Genomic DNA, 20,981 nt, shown 5'->3' on the forward strand with positions numbered 1-20,981 from the left:
CTCGTAGGGCACTGGGTTGTGTACGTTAAAGGCATCGCTGTCCCGGACAGTTGGCTGGGAGTATGCCTAACATATCAGATGTGTGTCCAGCAATCACCATTTCCTACACTGCGTGGGTCAAACTGAATGAAAGCTGTGACTTGCTGATAAGACCCGCGAGGGCACATTATACCACAGAAAACACGAAGGGGGTGGAAATAACAGCTTTTCTGTGTTGGGATTTATTATTAAACTAGCTGAGGGGGGCCGTTACTCGGACCCAAGTGATGAGGTTCAAAACATTACACATCACACCATCTACTACATACGGCTCAGATATAGTACACATGTGATGTGTAATGGTGTCACATACCCATACCTGTCAACCCATACGGTCTATATCCGTAATCTTGTCCAGGGAAATTGAGTAAAAACATGTTTTGTCTATTTGTTTGTATTTCTCCCTTGCGATGGGACTTTGTATGAAGAATGCTGAGATTTATAAGGGGCACGGCATGACCAAGAAGGTCTGAATTGGTCAGTAATTAGGTGAGATACTGATAAGGGGTTGACAGGCGCTATGTCTGAGCTGTATACAGTCAAAGGTATTTTGACAAAGTAATGTCTGTCGTCAAAGAAAAGTCACGTCGGTGATAAATCGTATATAGTGAAATAAGAGACATTGATGAGGCGTCAACCATTAATGTTGTGCAACAAATGCACCGATGTATCAACATTGAGCATCCTCATCTGCCCTTTCCCACAACACGGTAGATGCAGTCCATGATGATACAATGGAGAGAATGTCGAATTAATCGCTGGACTCCCAATTGAAACGGTGTAATAAGCAGGCATCTTCTGTGCCTTTGGACTTAAAACTTTCGTGACTGCAGGAATTCAAAAACAAACAAAAAAACACTAATGTAGACTGTAGCCTGGTTCTTAATCGGAGTGAGTGTACTGGCAATCTCTAATATGGGCTTTAGCCTGGTTATTAAGCTTGGTGAGTGTACTGCCAGTCTATAATGTAGACTGTAGCAATGGTTATTAAGCTGGGTGAGTGTACTGGCAGTCTACATTATAGACTGCCAGTACACACGCACACACACACGAAATTACTAACTTGTATATATATGGTGTCCCATAAGTCTGGAATCATGGGAAAAAAGAATACAAAAACAGGCAACCAATAACGCTTTTATTCACTGAAAGTGCTCAATTATCTGGACTCGTTCTTCTTTTGGGGCCTGCAGGAACAAACAAACAAAACACGTTAATTAGTTACTTTGCCCTATGATTGCAGACTTATGGGACACCCTGTAAATGTGCAAGATATGCCAACTGTGGCTCACAGACCGCATCAGTGTTGAGCCCTTCAGTGGGTTGGCCAAAGGCAGGCAGGGGGTTAATGCACTGTGTGTGTTCGCTGTTGCTACGTTGTTTTTAACATTAACGTTTACCCTCTACACTACACCTCAAGCTATTACAGAAAGGGACAAAACAACAGCATTGCATTGTTATATATTGAATGTTACAATGTGCAAAACGAAATACTCTTCTGTAATGGCTGTGTCTCGGCTTCGCTGTGCGCTGCGTTGCACCACTATCCGAGTAGTTAACCTCGCATTCAATACATCTTCAGAGCCAGGGTGAACATCCGACTCCAACGTATTTAATTAGTAGAACGAGGTAAAACTCATGGAAAAACAGCACAAAATACAGCATCTGTTAATGCCTGCAATATCAATACAATGAATGAACACTGCAGTATCATAACATTTTATTCGATAACATGAATCTCAATAATTAAATCATAGGTCCTGGATGGACCAGACATCTACATTAGCACTGACTAGTTATTCAACAAGAGAATAAGCTGTGTTAAATAAGGTCACTTTGTGTAATCACCATACTGCAACCTAAATGTAATGTGCTGCATATAACACTGAACTGTGGATGAGATACTTCTTCATCCTTGCTCTCAAGATCGCATTAAAGTTACATGAGCACAAGTCTGGCTCGACTTATCCAACTACAAATAACGTTCACAAGAATGCAAGTGGCAGGCTTCGTTGTTAACTAGGCCTCATATTCATCGTAACAATTTAACAGCATTATAAAGGCATTTACGGCATTATAATGACAATCCGAACATAATAGTATTCCCAGTATTATAAGAACATACACGAACTTACAGACAATGCTTGTTAAAGTGCCGCAATGAACAGATGCACCCGTCTTCACTGAGACGCTAATTGTGCCCCCATTTTGTACTCTATGTAATGACTGACACCCCTGCCTGGCCTCGTGACTTAGAGGCCCTTTATGCGTAACTTCCTGGTCACGTGACCAAACTCAACACCGTCATATCAGTCCTTTGAAAACAAACACTCATATCTGCAGTGGGGTAGAACAGGTTGGTTGGCCTCAAAATGTTCCATGACAGTGTTGAGCTCCCAGTGATCATTTTAAAAGAGATGTGTGTGAGCGTGTGACAAGAAGAACATTTTGTAGTTCATCCATGTGATTAAAGTTAAATTTGTTTAATTTCTCCACCGAGGCTTGTCTACGTTCATTTTTTAGACTCGTTTTTTTTAAATCTCTCCATGTGTTTGCTGGTTTGTGAACTCGAGTAGGCGTTCTCGGTTAGCTTCATTTCCTTCTCTCTTTGCTTCGTTGCTGTGATTTATTTGTTTTACTTTTGTCATATCTATGACAAATGTCACTTGAAAATTACACTAGCCTGGCCTCTTAAGTAGTCGCCTGGTTAAACAAAATAAACTAGAAATTATCATTCTTCTTTTCGATGCTAAATGTGCTCACCATATCTCTCGTCTGCTCCTCTTGGTGACCTTTGCTTTGCAGTCTCCCATTGCTATGGTTGAAGTGTTTTGCTCCATTTTGAAGTTGGACATGTGGTCTCCTACACCTTCATGGCTTGTTCGGGTGAAACTTTTCTCTGAAGTATTTTTTAATCTACATCATGGGACCTCCTTTGCCAGTACCAAAATATATCAGAAGAGGTTTTCCCCTTTTTTTCTGGCAACAAAACAGGTGTTAAGATGTTAAAACACCAAACTGGTCAGAATGCAAACAAAAACCGTACGCCTTTTGGCATCCTCTGGACTAACACCGTTTTGAGATTAGGCTCAAAACAAAGCTGTCTCTGGTGTGGACCAATCAGTTTCAAAGTCAATGCATATGTTATCAGAGTATGTTTTTTGTTTGCATTATAACCACAAGTATTGTGGTTAATTCAGGCATGATTCCTTGTTGAAGGTTTCAGTTTGGTGTTTTAACATTTGTTGCCAGAAAAAGGGGAAAACCTATTCTCATTTAAAAAAAAAAAGTTATTTCCGTAGAGACTAAACAAACCCACACCTCTTCATGTGCCCTCATCTTTTCTCACTTGGTCGAAAAAGGTTGCGGTAATGTTTTCCTTGCCTCGCTATATCCCAGTATATTTCTGTCAATTCTGGTTCTAGTTGGGGGCAGTAACATTGGCCCAGCAGTAGTGCGTTTGTCATCTATTGAAGATATTTGTGGGCTAAGCAGCACATTGTTGATATGAACAATAAGCTTATTGTCATGTATTGTCAAATCGTTGGTGTTGTTGATATATTTTTGTGAATGTTGGAACTGTTGTTGATATGTCATTGGTGTCGATGTTTGGTGACAGTATGCATGCGAGTGTCATTGGGAGATGTATAGCAAGGGATCCACATCACTTGCAATTCAATTATATCACACACAAGTGCACAGGCAATGCTAGTCCAATTAGTACATGTAAATTAATGTATAGTTATTTAGTGAATTCTATTTGACACGTACAGTATGTATGAACACTGACCTGTAGGAAAACCCACATCGTGATGGCAGTAGGAAGTAAGATATGTAGTGTTAATTTTTTTAGTTTATAATTGTTCAGTGAGTCTCAATATTTCACGAGGGTCCTGCTGAGTTTTCGCAGTTAAAAAACAACGGTGCTGTCATATGCAATCCCAAATGAGTAATTTGCAGGTTCTATGTCAGCATGGGGATATCGATTACATTTTATGTTTTTAGATCATGGGAGGAATCCAGAGGAAACCTCATTGCAGAGCAGAGTGAGAACATCGGCAGGCGGCATGGTGGTGGGATCGCACTGATTCACTGTGAAGTCATCTGCGTGAAAGTCCTGAGCGACTCGTAAGCAATCACTGTCATTCGAGCTGCTGCTTGTGGAAATAACGAACGGAATGCCGGGAGTGGTGGGCGGTGGGGGGGAGCTTATGATCGCTGTCATCTGTCGACCTCTGTTGGAATGTTTTTCTGAGCTATCCGATCTGCTACACTGTGGGTCATTTGGCTCGCGCTGCATCATCCGTGGCGAACTAAACTGTCCCGAACCGACTGGTTCTTGCGGTAAAATCAACAGAGATCTCACCGACATTATCGACAGTCACAATTTAACCCAGCACGTCAGCAGTGTGATCTGTCGTTCGGGGAAATATAATGTATCACATCTTCACATCCACCAATGCCGTAACTGTGACTCACGTTACGTGAGCATTTCAGATCACAGTCTCGTGACGTGCAAAGTCGCATTACCGATTATTCGCCCACCGGTTACAGGGATATCGTGAAGAGACTGAAAACTACTATACCGCGATACTTTCCGTCAGAAGATCTGGTCATTATCGGCATGTCTAAATCCTGCATCGACGGTCGATTCATTTGCAGCTTAATTAGAGCGGGCAAAGCATGTAGTAACTGGCTGTCACCGGAGGCGATCGCTGCGAAGTAGACGTGGAGGAGGCTAGACCGTCTTTGGAAGAAATTTAGTTTGGAAACTGACTCACAGAGCCGCCTACAGATCTGCCAACTGACTCATTATTTAGTCTCGCAGATCATTCTATGCCCTACGCGTCAATGAGTCGGCTTGTAACCCCAATGCGCTGTGGTGCATCATGAAGCATCTGCTGTACTCCACATCACCGAGTCAACCCGGTCTGTGTACAGTACTTGCGACATCCTAATAAAATAGTGACGGTCAAGATGGCAGTTTCTAACTTGAAGGCAATGCATTCTCCCGGTCTGCCATCTCAGTTTGATCAACCTGAAACCAATGCAAAACTCCAGACCCTGACACCAATGTCGGTGGCAGAGGTGTCGATGTTCATCGGATGGCTGTCAAATAAGACATCACCGCTCGATTACATCCACACGTCAATTCTCAAATCATGTTTGGACGTTCTTGTGCTCCTGATTGCCCACCTGGAAAATTTTACTCAGCGAGGGCTTTTTCCCAGACTGGTTCAAAATGGCGTAGGTAACACCGCTCCTAAAACAAGTTGGCTTGAGCCATGGTGACCCCGCTGACTATCGCACGATCTCAAACCTGAGTCCGATTTCAAAGGCAATAGAGCGCCTTTGTCTGCATCGGTTACATTCCCACGTCGCTGTGACGGGCAGATTCAACCCATTGCAGTCGGCATCCTGGAAGTTCCACAGCACCGAGATTACTTTACTAAAGATCACTGACGACCTCGACAAGATCACGGATGAGCAGTGTGTTGCAGCATTGGTTGGCCTCAATCTCTCAGCCGCCTATGACACCATCGACCATGAGATACTCATTGGGCAGCTAAGGTAAAGTTTCAGTGTATCGGATATGGTACTGGGGTGGATTGAATCATACCTACATGGTCAATCAAAGCTCGTCAAGCTGGGAGATAAACAGTTTTTGCCCTTGCCGTGCCTAGTTGGCATACCACAGGCATCTGTCCTTGTGCCCTTCCTATCTTCAGCATACGTCTCTCCGATCGCCGATGCCATCTCATCGCATGACATCAAGTTCCATCAATATGATGACGATACACAATTGTACACCGCAGTGAAGTCAAAGTTAGGTATGGAGAGCCTCGGTAACCTCGAAGATAGCACACGAGTGGTGCACGGGTGGTTTGCACGAACCGAAATGTTGCTTAATCCAGGAAAATCGGAGGTTCTGCTGGTTGTCACTCAGGCTCAGGTGAGAAAATGTGTGGGAGGATCAAGTGTGGTGGTCACAAACTCCAGGATTCAGTTTTCTACTTATCTAAAGAGGCCCAGCACCGTACTGTACGAGAATGTCGTTTGATCACCACGTGCAAAGCATAGTTAGGTCCTGCAATTTTCATATCAGGTTTCTACAACACACTCGACCACTATTTAGCCGTGACATAGCCAACACAGTAGCATTGTATTAACATGGCTCGATCATTGCAACTCGCTACATCTCTACGGGATGTCCGGCAAAAAACATTACCAGGCTGCAGCGTGCGCAAAACTCATTGGGCACGTGTCGTGACGGGTACTGCAATACCTGACCATGTCGAGCTGCATTGGCTTCCGGTTACCGAACAAATACATTATAAGGTCGCACTCATTACACACAAAGTGCTTTCCACAAATTAACCACAATACCTTGTTGGTCTCGTCAAGGAGCATAAACCATCACACGAACTGCGGTCATCCTCGCAGCGGCGGCTTTTGGCTAGTCATTGAACAAAGACGGTGGTCACTGCATCGTGCGCTTTCGCGTGCGCCTCTGCGGCCATCTGGAATGTTCTGCCTTCCGATATTAGGAAGCTACTAGAGCTATGCACTTTTAAATTTAGATTGAAAACTCATTCCTTTAGAACTGCTTTTTGCGTTTAGTTGTCCTTCTCCCGCACCTCCGATTAGCACGGTTGATTACGGATGCTGCAAAAGAAGTTCAACACATACACATACAAACTCCACACAGAAAGGCACGTTAGTTTAATCATACCCAAGCACTTCTTGCTGTGAGGCACCAGTGTTACCACTGCTCCACCCTATTGCCCAATGATGCGTTGCACTGCACCGATGTCCAGGTGCTGTGTGCCCAGTTGTAACCCTAATGTGCTGATTGATTTTTTTTCAATGCAAATAATGGAGTTAACTTAATAAAAAATAATATTTCTTGATCAGAATTTCAACTTTGCTTTGTTGTCAAGAATACAACCAAACAGGTTGATTTCACGTAGTTATACGGTTGCATTTATTCACTATGCACTTTATTGTAAAAAAAAAACCCCAACATATTTCACATGCGATTTATTAATACAACTTTATTTCAGCAAATTATCCAATGCCAAAGTAGAAACATTAAAAGCAATACATCTGAATACTAACATGTGTAACATACATCAACATATGTACTGTATTCGCACATAGCATATGTTAAAATGCAAGTCAAGCAATGAAAAAACATATGTAAAAATGGTCTGGGCTTTCGCCCAAAATACATCCATGCTATATTCATGTGCATTATATGTCAAAACATTCTCCCTAATTTCTACATTTGCATAAGATCACCGGGTAAAGTGGCACAGTAATCTATTATAAAACGTTTCATAGAGAGAATGTTGTTCCGCAATCAGCACAAGTTCTCAGAACTGCTTTCAGTATCCCTGCATGAATTTATTTCCATGGAGAGCTAACACAAAAAAACTCGTTGAGTGCACTTGAGTCGGCCAGATTTCAGTTCATGGACGAGTTCATAATAGGGAGTAGTATTTATTTTATTTATTTTTCATTGTTATTAGAATTATTACCATGAGATGGTCAAGTCTTCACAGAAATACTTCTGAGTAGGACATTCCCAGATATAGCCTGAGTTAAAGGTCCAGATCATATCCCTAAATTGAAATTCTCCCCATTTCCTACAACATTTTTGATTACCTGGTGATATACTTCCTCTTGGAGATGATTCTGAGGTAGGAAGCCATTCAGCTAAAACGTAAAAAAAGCCTATGAACATTCGTATAACATAGGGGGCACTGCAAATTACAGGATTCGCATAATTTATGCAGTGCAGATTGCTAGAGTCCCACTGTTTCTCCAAAATGTATGTTGATCGCTTAAAGTGAATGACAGCATTGGTGGCATATATACATTCTCTTATGCGTCTTTCCTGGTTAATATTGTTATTAATTCTTACAGTCTCAGCATATCGATTACAGTCAATTAATCAAGCTAAAACACAACACTGTATTGAAAAGCAAACGTTTTTCGGAAGCAATGAAACATATCCTTAAATCAATTATAAGAAAATATAAATGTATCACAGTTCACAGAACATTTTTTTGAAGATTGCGTTACAAAAAAGACTAGGTCCATGCAATAAGATGCTGAGGAACAATTCTGCACATGGTGAAACAAAATTGACTGTGGTACAGATGCACGCAGCACCTCTCCATCAGTTCTTGGCAAACCTGGGATTGACCACTGTCGTAGTTGCACTCTTGTAGATGGGATTTACACCCTGCGCGAACAACAAGATAAACGCAACACGCGTTAAAGTGCGCATTTGAGTGGGATGCATTCGTTCGAAAATTATGAGAGTGTGCCGTAACGTGAAGCACTTCTAAATCAAGATCGATGATAACGATGATGGGAGTGACAGTGACCACGGTGGTGATGATGACGATAGCTGTTTGGAGGAAAACTACAGTAGACGCAAATGTATCCAAATGATCTGAGCCTTTGCACGGATAAGAGGAGTGACCCAGAATTGGCAGTAAATGCATTACAATTACAGCATCTGTGTTTATTCACACTTTTACACTTGGATAAAATCAGTAATCTCCCCCAGCACCACCGCAGTGGAGTTACACTGTAATTTATTATGTTATCCACAATCGTGTTCTATCTACTGCTGGATGAAGGCCTCTCCACGCCATCACTACTCCCCATGGTTCCATGACATCGCTATCCATTTCGCTCCCACGCGTGATGTAATCTCATCACTCCACCTCTACAGTGGTCGCCGTCGTCACAGATGAGAATCCTATGGACTGCGACTCCGAAAGCAATCTTGTCCGTTAACCATTATCCATCTCAGTCAAGTGTCCTGTCCAAAGGACACTTACAATGTGATATAAATCTCAATAATTAGCTGTGTCATTGTGGAGAATATAAAAAAGCAGACAATGCACTCCCAGAAGGAGTTCTTGTGCTCCCAGAAGGCCGTGTGGCTGATGGGTTATGTATATACTTTCCCATTCTACGTGGAGGGACAAATATGTGGAGACATTGTCTGTTTACTTGTTTTGCTACAATATGATGATGGGTCAGTCAATATGACGTCCATGATGTTCCAAGGCTCTGTTAATTGTAATGTTAACTGCAATGTTCGTATACCAGGTCCAAATGGAGTTCTTTTCATTTTAATTGAAATGCAAACATTGACGGTAATTTACCTATTATTTATCCTGATGCTGTTCAACTGAACTAGGTGAATGGCGAACATGTTAAAATAAGTGTCTACGTTGTCACTTCATAGGTGGTCTCCCAAGCAGGTGAGACATGGTTATTGCAAACACGTAGTCCACATGACCAGTTACCATATGCCTCAGCCCACAGCTATAGTTTATGAAGGAGTTTGCCTTCTTGTTAATTGATACCAATGGTGACAATGTTGACCTCTGGAAGGAAGGTTCACGAGACATGCGGTCCATGGGGCAGCTTGAATAAACAGTGCACTCACACTACCAACACAGGGTCGAGTTTCTGAAGCATGATTCATGCCATGGTTAAGCTAGCCTGTGGCCAGAAACCCATTTGGCTCAGATATAACCCATGCCAGCCAAAATAGAACTGTGGAGTCAATAAAAAAAGAGAGTAAAATTATCCTGTCAGTCTATCAATGTGGACTTGGTCGATGTTTCATCATTACGTGTGCCCTTATTGTGCGGCAAACGTGGCCCGGGGGTTACAGTGACACCACCACCACTGGAGTTGAAGATGGCAGCATTCAGCTCGGCGGCCGGACATCGATCATCGATCTCTCCCGGTCTCCAGAGCAACAACAACCACCACTGGGCGGCGAATGGGTGGATGTTTATGATTGAAATCAACGGTCAAGTTAGTGTATTTTACGGCAATAATAGTGGCGCTCATCTCCACTAGTGGCATCGAACAGCTGGTGAAAAGTTCACGAGGCTGCGAGACCAACACTCGTGACACTCATTCTTCGTGATAAAATACAGGGGCAGGGGAAAAAAATATGTAAGAACCAAAATGTAATTGGAGCATTCTCAGAGTGGGTGTAAATCATAAACCGATGTCCAGGTTCTGGAGTCATTCAGCGGCGTTGGTTGTAAGTTGACGAATCGCTTTGGTTACTGCCACACAATGGGTCTCGATGGGCAATGGCATTATACGGTGGCGTCTCAACGTAGTAATTGAGCCTCGGGCGTTAACAACCACCCCAAAAAGGAGCTTTAAGTTAGAAGGATTCGTTTTGCTTAGAAAGGATCCCATCTTCACCCTTCATGCTGTCAATGCCCCATTTGTGGCATGAGTTCAGGGGTTATGCTCCGACATGCCAGCGAAGCGCAGGCAATTGTCGCGTCTGCTTTATTTTTAAAGTGTTTATTTATTGAATGTGTTGTTTCTTACAAAACTGCGAAATATTTTTTTTTCTCTACATAGTCAAGCACATTTAGGATTTTTCAGCTATAGTTTTTATGTAGACGTATGCACTGTAGATACATTATTTGCAAATAGGCAACCAATGGAAATTTCCATGGTCAATTTATTTTTTTCCACATACAGTGTGTCATATGTTTAACGTGCCTAAGGCAGGATGTTCTACTTTTCATATCAATGTCTTAAATGTTACTGGTACCATGGGTTTTGAGGAAGGCAGAGTCTGAAAATGCCATTAATTCAGCTCATCCGCCCATACGGTTAACGCTCATTAGTCGCCTGCTTTGTTCTTCCTGTGTGAGATTAATGCGGCTCCCTTGTGACGTTTGAGTGTTGAAGAGTAAAAACAAAAAAAAGAACAACCTGATAACTCCTGTGTTAAATTACGAATGCCGAATAGTTGAACTCGCTGACCGAAATCACCACCCGTAGTGTGCCTGACATCGTCATATCTCGGTAGCTAAGCGGAATTTGAGCCTGGGTAGCGCACAGAACAGGCTTTGGCGGGGCGATGATGCGTCAAAATTTCAGTCTCCTCTGCTCCCACGTGCACACTTCCTGCCTTCATCAACCCACACTGACCAGCACGGTTAAGTATGGTGAAACCACCGTGCCCCGCCCCCATGGAGTGGAAATTGCCTCATGCAGTAGGACAGAAATTATTCCCATCAGATGATAAGTAATTACGAACCAGGATCAGAATTTTTTTATATTTTTTTTGCTGGAGGAATGCGATGAGCTATGAATCTCTTTTTCACAGATGTTCAAGTAGGGGCTGGTCAGATATCCAGTAGCATTCTGGACGTCTGTGAAAAAGAGCTTCATAGCTCATCGGATTCCTTCAGTCTAAATGAATACAAATTCTGATTCTCAGAGTGGAAATACCCAACACGCGTCAGTTTCATTCAGCTGACACGTCCGTGTAGAACAGAGGTGTGTTCAGTATTTACCTTTAGTTAGTACGTGTGCATATTTGTTCATTTCGGCTAAAGGTTTGGTTTGTATCATCACGATACAAACCATGATCGATCCACTGCTGGATGAATGCCTCCCAAAGCCAATGCCACCTTTCGCAGTCATGCGGTGCAACAATCCATCTAGCGTCTGTACATGCACTGATTTCAAAGCTCCATCTGTTATTGCCCTAGCTCAATTTGATTTTCTTAACAGCCAATAGGATATCTCTAACCTGCAATTGCATGCGAGAGTTTGAACAATGGCCTGTAGTTCTTTTGATAAAATGCATGAAAGCACAACTTTGTTTGCTGCATCGGATTGAGTCGATTCATTATTAAAACACAGTATTGGCAAACAGGCTTTTTAAGCTTTTGTTCCAATTTCGCTGTGGAACAAAAGCGTAGCGATGGTGACACACAATTCTAAGTAACTCACGATAAAAAAATGGTGTGTCCCAGAATGTCTATGCTGTCGCGTGGGTAGCGAGGATTCAGACTCTATTCCATTCGAAATGGCCTTGTACAATACACATTCAGATGAGTGATCGAAATGGGTGGCCAAGTGGCAGTGTTGTGAGAGCAATTGGAAGATTTTGTGATTTTTGAATCTCAGAGATCGACTCAGTTTGCTGTCCTGCCGAGGTAGATAAAACAAGTACCACTTTGTGTAAAGATGATAGTTGGTGTCCGACGAATGGACTCGCCATAGGGATGTGGAAAATGCACGATTATCTTTGAGCTGAATACTTATTGTGATAAGTATAATCGGCTTTTATTTGTGAAAAAAATGACTTCTCTGCTACTTTTGATTTAAAGCTTTCGTGACTGCAGGGATTCATATTGTTGGTTCTTTCGGTAAAGTCACGTAGAAGGGAAACAATCATCATGATGCTTGTGTTGCAGTCGAAGCGTCGTGAGAATTTTATTGTTTTATATTTTTATTATTTGATTGTTTCCCTTCTACGTGACTTTACTGAAAGAACCAAGAATACGATTCTCTGCTACTGTTGTTACATTGCTTTAATGGTATCAGTAATCAATGCAACTTTGTTTTATGAACCTATGAGGCATTCACAAAACAATAACATGAAATATTCCCACTCTTATCTTATTCACATGACCTAATAATAATTTTTAAAAAGTACTTTTCACATCCCCATCACATTTATGGGACCTTTTTTGTTACATTGTATATAAAAAAAGAATCTGCGAAACCCACCCCAACCCTCCCAACAAATTACATTTGAAAGAGAGAAAACAAAAAAGTTTGGCACTCACATCGTTCCATTTGGCGTTATGGCGTTCCTTCTCAAACCTTGCGAAATCTTTTTTGTCCTTCCAGGTGATGTAAGACTTCCACAGGAGCAGGAGGACGATGCCAATGATGAGGATTCCACCCACGCTGCCCCCCACGATGGCAGCCACATTCGGAGGTACCCGGCACTCTGGAAACAAAGGTAACGAAATGTGCAAGGCAGGCCACGTGTTACACGCGGCATTGCCTCGTTACTCGTGAGGGGCGCATTCCGGAGATGCTCGTGAAATGGCATATTTCGCGGATAATGATATTAGCCTGTGAAACCCTATATTTTTTTTATGAATCACCGTTAAATAAACACATAAATGAGATGTTAAATTCGTGAAAATTGTCACAATACCACAAGGGGACTGTGCTATTTACTCCTGCACTATGGTTGAACATTACTTAATTTTAGGTTATTATACATGATGTGTAAAATGTAATCATTTTGAGATTACATTTCCACCCACTATGAAAATCAGAATTAATTACAATGCAATAAGTGCCTATTAGCTATGCCTTTCATGAGGAATCTGCATATCCTCAAACTTTTGACCTATAATACAGTAGATTATACAAGTGCCAATGAGATCGGAAGATACCATTTGCCAACACTCAAAGCTTTATATCTGCTTTATTTTATAAGAACAAATGTTTTTAAATACTTGAGTTGCTTGTATTTCTTCATGCACTAAAATTCAACACTGTGACTTCATTAACTTTTTTTTATATAGAACGAGCTTTACTACCCAGCTTTACCCGGAACTTGGATTTTTGTCTTGAATTAATTTCATATTCCCTTATATTTCACTGAAAAAACCTGAAAGAAAAATTTGATGCTTGCAAGAAAGAAAAAAAGCCGAAACGAATCAATTTAACTAAATCGGATGTTTTTCACTCAAGGAAATTCAACCTTAACCCACTTATACGTAAGGTCGATTTAGGCAAGTTGAAAATTGTCGCGTTCCCTTAGAAATTCCAGTAAGCTGTGCAAATTTCATGACGTCAGAGGTCAGCGTTCGAGAGTTTGTGCTGCTTCACACAAACAAGATGTATTTTCTGCTTTATATTTAAGAGCGAGCTGAAAATTGTCGCGTTGACTTAGAAAATCGAGACAGTTCTGCCGCGCATTTGTGCGGGATACACGGCCCGCGCGGAGGGTTGGGGGGGGGGGGATGCGTGACGTCAGCAGGCACACTGCGTGACGTTGCCGCATATGGGTGACATCACAGATGTGACGTCACCACTCACTTGCCGTGCAAAATATATCCATTATTGTGCCCCCCCCCCCGCCCCCAAAATACAAAAGTTTATTTTTATACTTTTTGCATTGTGTACAGTCTGGAAGCTACCCACGTGCCAAATTTCAAGTTTGTGGCATGTTGGGAAGTATGCAAAACATTTCGAACAGACATACATTCACAAATTTCCCTTTTATATATTTCATTTTATTTTAAAACAGTATAATGGTATATAAACGTAGATTATGATTACTTCACTTGCATTTGACGTATATTCCTTGTCTATTATAAGTACAATAATCACCCAATATTATCATGGTGGGCTATGTACGGTGTGAAAGAAGTTCACATATATGTTTCTGCAACTTTATTTATAATTGTACTATGATCGGTCTAATAAATAATAATCTGAGGCGACTTGGCAGGGAATGTATGATTTAACATTGATTCATGTCCTGTACTATATATTTTTCTAAATCTCCTGGAACACAGTTGTTAGTTTGTGGATTTGGCGACCTAGGTGACTCTTGCAAATGCGATTATTCTGGTCTCTTGAGTTCTCATCTGCTTAAAGAATATAAACCTAAATTGTCAACTTCCTCAAACTGACAGAACCTGCCTCAACAACCCATCAACTGACATTTAACGTTCAACAAATAAAAGTACATAAGTTGTACGAATTATTAAACAATAGTTCACGTGTGAATGTCAAGTAATTATTCTAATGTGTTTAACGTATCAGTGTTTAGCCTATCAATCCGACCATACGGTGAATACTGTACGGAAGAAAAAACATACTGTAGGAGCATTGCAATTCAGTTCTGTTACAGAGAAGCTCAGTTGCAACATTGTGCTTCCTCTTTCCTGCTTTGGCAACAGTTGTGAGGAAAACTGTACGGAGGATAACACTCCCAAATCAGAAGGTTTCAATGGGAACTGCGATGCAGTGGATCTCAATGGCTTTAGAGATAAGAGGGCATGGGCATCAATAGGGTTTGGAGAACGGAATTGCAAAACGTTACGCACGTGTGTGAGCCGAAGCAGAATTGTGAGCGACCAACGTGGATTTATAAATCGGCGTGTGTTTGCATCGAGGCCTTACCGAGTTTATCTTTGATGGTGAAATGTAATTTCCCCTGGGGGGTGTCGCTGTAGCGGTACACCATATTACATTCAGCGTTGACTTTAACCACGCACTGCTTGTCATGGACCTCAAAGTTCTGCACCATGTTATGGGTATGCGGGCACAAGATGTCGCACGAATCTTTCTTCATTCCATCTTTGAATCCCAAGCACTGCGCGCACTCCCTACAGACAAAGTCCAACAGTTCGCGAGCCGGGTCACAGGACACTCGTCAGTGCTTTTCCAAAAGAAAATACATTCCCAAATACAGCGGTCCCTCGGTTCACGATATTAATTGGTTCCACGAAAACCATCGTTAATTGAATATAGGAAATACATGTTAAAAGCTTAATTTGTTCCAAGACGATCGGAAGTAAAAAAAAATGTACCCTAAAAAATAGTTTATATTTGCACACTAATTGTTTTCTTGTCTTTCTTCACATTCATTTTAGGGGCCATTGTTATTGATCATATTTAACTTGTAAGTCACACAAACACTAAGTATTCAAGACAGCTGTTTCCATAATCAACGCGCATCAAGCATTGAAATGCTAGCAGCCAGTTCCTTCCAAAACGCTCTTTTAAATAAAAGGGCGTCGCTGATTAGCTGAGGTCTGCCGAGTCCGCTTAAAGGAGGGCTCCGATGGGCCGAATTTGCGGTCCGTTCATCGAAAATGTCTCGTTAATCGAAACAATGAGACCCTATGGTCTCGTTAATCGAAACAATGAGACCCTATGGTCTCGTTAATCGAAACAATGAGACCCTATGGTCTCGTCAATTGAAACGATGAGACCCTATGGTAGGCGGGTCGTTAATCGAAACATAGTTAATCGATGGCATCCATAAACCGAGAGACCACGGTACAAGTCAATTCACAGCGATTTCCTGCTCAAATGAGGCAATGAGGTGTTGAGGGTCATCTGTTCACAGCCCTGAACCAGTGGTAGAAATTCCACATTTCTGTGGCGGAGGACAAGTCCATCTGTAGTATAACCACTCTACTTCACAAAATGGAAATAATTTTATCAACCACAGAGGGCTGATGGGCTGAGTCGATCACCCCCACCCCCCATACCCCAACCAGGATGTGAACTCGCAACCTTCTGATTGTGGATTGCTCGCTGTACCGCTGAGCCAGGAGACGTAGCGTGCACTTAGGATTTGCCCTTTCACCACACCTCCGATTGGCATGGTTAACTATGTGTAGTGCGAAATAAGTTCAACATACACATACATTCTTCAAAAAAAGTTAAAATCACAGCAAATCACTGAATATCTTTTTGATCAAGCAACCATGACAACAAAAAATATTTTGCTATTTCTATGGCAGAAGCCATTTGCTCGATAGTAAAAAAAAAGCCGGATAACTTTTAGGAAAGTGATACTTTAACAATTTCTGAAGTTTGGTGTATCATTCACATGCAACTGATATTTGAACTTGCATAAGTTAATCTGTGATTTCGGGCATTTAAATGTGAAAACACACCCAAGCACGATTACTTGGCCTATACATTATTCATAAAGTGCAAATAATAAAAAAATGACAGTATATTATTATTATTAACGTGTATTTTATTCGCCAAATAGATGTTTAGGCATTGAAACGGAGTTTTGCAAATACAAAGACAATTATATTCTTAGTTTTTTCGGTAAAGTCACGTTGAAGGGAAACAACAAAATAATAAAACATATATAAAACAATAAAAAATTCTCACGACGTTTCGACCATAACTCAAACGGTCGTCTTTAAGTGTGTTGGTTTGCATAAATTTATGAATTTTATGAATTTACGCAAAAAATTCTCACGACGTTTCGACCATAACTCAAACGGTCGTCTTCAGGTGTGTTGGTTTGCATAAATTTATGAATGTTATGAATTTTATGAATTTTTTGCATAAATTTATGAATTTTATGAATTTATGCAAACACACCTGAAGACGACCGTTTGAGTTATGGTCGAAACGTCGTGAGAATTTTTTTATTGTTTTATATATATTTTATTATTTTGTTGTTTCCCTTCAACGTGACTTTACCGAAAAAAACTAAGAATATGAATCACTGCAGTCACGAAAGCTTTAAATCAAAAACAAAGACAATTACTTGTGCTGTTCGCATTGTTCAGTGCAGGTGAGGCAGACTTCGCACGTTGAGCCGCTGTACGACGAATTCGTGCACTGGCATTTGTTGCATTTGCACACTCCCTGGCCATTGCACGTGCGATTGTTGTACACGCAGCCGTCGGTGGCCAGCGGGCATTCGCAGCGATCGCCGTGGAAGCCCGGGAAGCACTGGCACTTTCCGCAGACGCATTCGCCGTTCCCTGAAAAAAGGGAAATCGGCGCAACAGTACGCTTCGACGCGACAAGAAGTGCACGCGGGTACGGAGAGGCTAGAGGGACGCGTGGCACGAACGAGTCGGTCAGAGGCGAAGCGGCGGCGGCGGCGGGGGAAAAACAAAACAAAACAAAAAACAGGGGGGAACGAGGAAATTTGAGGAGGATTTGGACCAAAGTTTCCGAGGCGTTTTTTTTTTGGTCAAGCGAAATTACCGCGCGTGTTTTTTTTTTGACACGTGGGTGCTTTCCAGATTGTACACCATGCAAAAATTATAAAAATAGACTTTGGTGTATTTTTATAATCATATACGCAATAATGCATATTTTTTTTTGCACGGCAAGTGAGCTGTGACGTCACATCCGTCATGTGACCCGTATGCGGAAGCGTAACGGAGTGTGCCTGCTGATGGCGGGTAAAGTGAAATACAAATGTGTTGCAGGTCCAAGGCGTTCTTCGCGTCAGCATTGCTTTATTATTGCGGTCGTTAATTGACAGGCTACACGGGGGGATCTTTGTCTTTATCCTGTGTGTGTGTGTGTGGGGGGAGCAGCGACTGTGTAGCGATTCGCGCGCTGCACTACGAACCCGGCGACCCGAGTTCGATTCCCGCTCACGGCCACCACCGGTGACGATTATTTTAACCGGTCCTGGGCCTCCCCTAGGTCGACTCAGCCTCAAACGAGTAACTGGTGTGGTGTGTGTGAACATCGCCACTGGGGAGACAAAGGCGGCCGGGCGTGGTGAATCCAAGTCCCGGTCGAAGCCGGGTAGTAAAGCTAGTATGTGTATATAATGTCTCTACTTTGATAAGCTCCACAGGAAAAATATATTTGTGGTCTCAATTGAAAGGTATTGCCTTGTTTTGGAAATACCCAATTTCATGTTTTTATTCAATCCATGTGCTGGAGACCCACAAATAAATCCAAACAGCACACGAGTAAGTATTCAATTCAGCTGTGCTCAATGGGTTGGATTGGCTGAGGTGATTTAAATATGCATCACCTGTGCCCTCCGCCGTGCCAACTGGCAATTTGAATGTATGTTGAACTTCTGTTGCCAACCGTGCTATCACACACCCCATAAATTGAACATCGCACACCTCGCAAATGTAATCTGGATTCTAATCGGATATTCAGTCCTCCCTTAGTATCGGTCTCCCCTGACTGCCACCACTCCAGAGTAATTGAGGCGGGAGAGGGGTCGGGGTGGGTTAGAGTGATAGAAGAAACTAGTGACATCTCACCTCCACAGAGCTTATTGTCATAACGCTCACAGTTGAAGTTGTTGCAGTGGCAGTACTTTCCGTCCACCTTCTCCTGAGGATCTGCACGCACGTTGCAGACACATTTGCCACAGACGCAGTCTCCTTGTCCACTGCACAACTGTGAGCTGTTGTCAGGCCGGCACTGAGCCTCCAGAGCTATTGTGTCGCCGCCCTTCGCTCGGCAATCACACAAACGGCCAATTCGGTCCTGATGGCAACTGCTCGTGACACACAAAATGCGTGGTTAGGCACTACAACACTTTCCATAGCAATAGCGTAAGCTTAGCACATTACACAAGACCACGGAGCAGACGACATTCTGCAACTCTTTTCTCCGAAATTAGTCATTCACACATTGGCAAGAACCGTCTATTTTTTTTTTTTAAAGGGGAATATTAGACGTCAGCTTAAGCGTTTATATATATAGCCTAAAAAAAAATAAACAACTACATGACACTAAGATACAAAAATAGGTTGCCCCTAACCGGAATCTATATTTATCCTGGAGAAATCAGATGAGCCATGACGCTCTTTTACACAGATGTCCCCTCCTAATCCAGCGTATCACCGAAGCATTGCAGCCTCCCATAGAAGTTGGTTCTTGGTGCTCGCCAATCGTTCAGACTCCGTTTATCCACTGGCCCCGTGGTTCTTAGGGTATATTAAGGGCTCGACATGATGACTTCTGGGTAACTCTTTTCAAAGATGAAAACAAACCACGAATAACACAGCTGAGGCCCAAAGCTGAACGGGTTACAGATACGAGGGTCATAAGAGTGGTTCCACTGTATTTTTGAGGAAGTGTTACGTCATGTTCAGAACCTTTACAATCTCACCTGCAAACACCGCACTCCAAATTGCCATTGCCGTTGGAGCAATACGGTGCATTTTTGGTCGAATCATTGCAGTTGCATTGGCACTCGAAGCTCAGCTTCACGCTCAGCTTCTCTTGAAAGCCCAATGAGCGGATCTCAAACTCCACCTCTGTATCCTTTGGACACTCTTTTGCTAACACAGCGACGGTGAAAAGGATCTGGAATACAACGCGGCATGCCACGTGTGATGTGATGAGGCACACCGATGCGAGGAAAAAACATCTCAAATGGCCACTTTTGAAATAAAATACACAAATTATCCCATTTGTGGCAGCACTCATCTATGTGTGCCCCTGTACCTGTGTAGTGACATTGAATGAGTCACTGTAGCACGTGGAGCTGGGGGATTGGTAGAAAATGGAATTAGGGGTAGCAGCCCGTTCTACCAGTTTGACCTGTGGGCCAAGCCCAGAGCCTTCTGGGGGATCCAGAAGGGTGCGTGGCCGAGGGCGGAGCCTGGCCACGCTGGGGAGAATAAAAGGCGAGCTCCGACTCACAGTCGGGGCTGCTGCCATCAGGAATGGAGCTCGTCATGCTGCTGTCATCGTGGTCTTCGCTTCTTCAAGCTGTGGGTCTGGCAGCATGTTGGCTGTGCCGACCCGGTATGAAGTTATCCACTATGGCTGTGAGAGCTGGAATAAACAAGAGGGATATCGCCTCCTACTAATGTCTCTGAATTAGTACACTACAATTGTACCATTCCAGTTATGTTGTAATGTGCACTAATGCCTACTTTATTGAGGGAGATATTGGCACGTAAATAAATATTGATTTGATTGATACGAACGAAACTATTTTTATTTTCCCAGGTAAGGCCCACTGAATATATAGCTCGTTTTCAGAAGCGACCTGACCACAAATGATAGCGCAACGATGGGGTTTATCATATGGTAATGTATAGCAGCCAAATACTCTAAGTGCACGTTCCTAAATGTGGAGGGAAACATTAGAGGACCCTGAGAAAAATCAATGTGACCACGAGGTGAACGTGCAAAGCCCAAATATACAGGCATCATCAGGGTCGGGATTGAACCCACCACCTGTATACCACGGGAGGCAGTTAAGATCTCGCCACAGTGTCGCCCGTTCCTGTTACTCTGGTGCCCATATATCCTATGTTCTCGCAGCGGTGGTCATTCCAGATTTGAACTAACAACCTTTTGTCAGTTGATGGTCCAGCAGTGGACACTATCCATATTCACATCAGGATTTATTAACAGTGGCTATCCAGTGGAAAGTTTGACCCCACAGTAGAATTATGAAACTACCACCATTGCTTGGATATTAAAAGTATGCAAAAAATAAAATAAAAAAGTAACGTTACGTATAACACTAAAATGTGTGCACGTATGTTGAACTTCTTTCGCACCGTACATAGCCAACCGTGCTAATCAGAGGTGCCAGAAAATTAGCAGGTCTGACACAG

The 20,981-nt window shown here is 42.5% G+C and overlaps 1 protein-coding gene across 2 annotated transcripts in view; it reads right to left on the reverse strand.

The window, feature by feature from the left end:
- Positions 1 to 7,074: 7,074 nt before the first annotated feature.
- Positions 7,075 to 20,981, reverse strand: part of LOC116938815 (integrin beta-1-B-like) — a 31,566-nt gene continuing 17,659 nt past the window's right edge. For both annotated transcript variants that reach the window (XM_032946495.2, XM_032946496.2), the window contains exons 11-16: positions 19,517 to 19,713; positions 18,660 to 18,898; positions 17,180 to 17,399; positions 15,058 to 15,263; positions 12,693 to 12,859; positions 7,075 to 8,290 (exon numbers count right to left, since the gene is read on the reverse strand). In XM_032946495.2, coding sequence (XP_032802386.2) covers positions 8,225 to 8,290; positions 12,693 to 12,859; positions 15,058 to 15,263; positions 17,180 to 17,399; positions 18,660 to 18,898; positions 19,517 to 19,713 — 1,095 coding nt within the window. In that variant the 3' untranslated portion in view covers positions 7,075 to 8,224. The remainder of the gene's footprint in view (positions 8,291 to 12,692; positions 12,860 to 15,057; positions 15,264 to 17,179; positions 17,400 to 18,659; positions 18,899 to 19,516; positions 19,714 to 20,981) is intronic.

This window comes from Petromyzon marinus, chromosome 4 (genome assembly GCF_048934315.1).
Source record: "Petromyzon marinus isolate PM22_M1 ecotype Great Lakes invasive population chromosome 4, UKy_Petmar_22M1.pri1.0, whole genome shotgun sequence".
NCBI classification, from domain to species: Eukaryota; Metazoa; Chordata; class Hyperoartia; order Petromyzontiformes; family Petromyzontidae; genus Petromyzon; species Petromyzon marinus.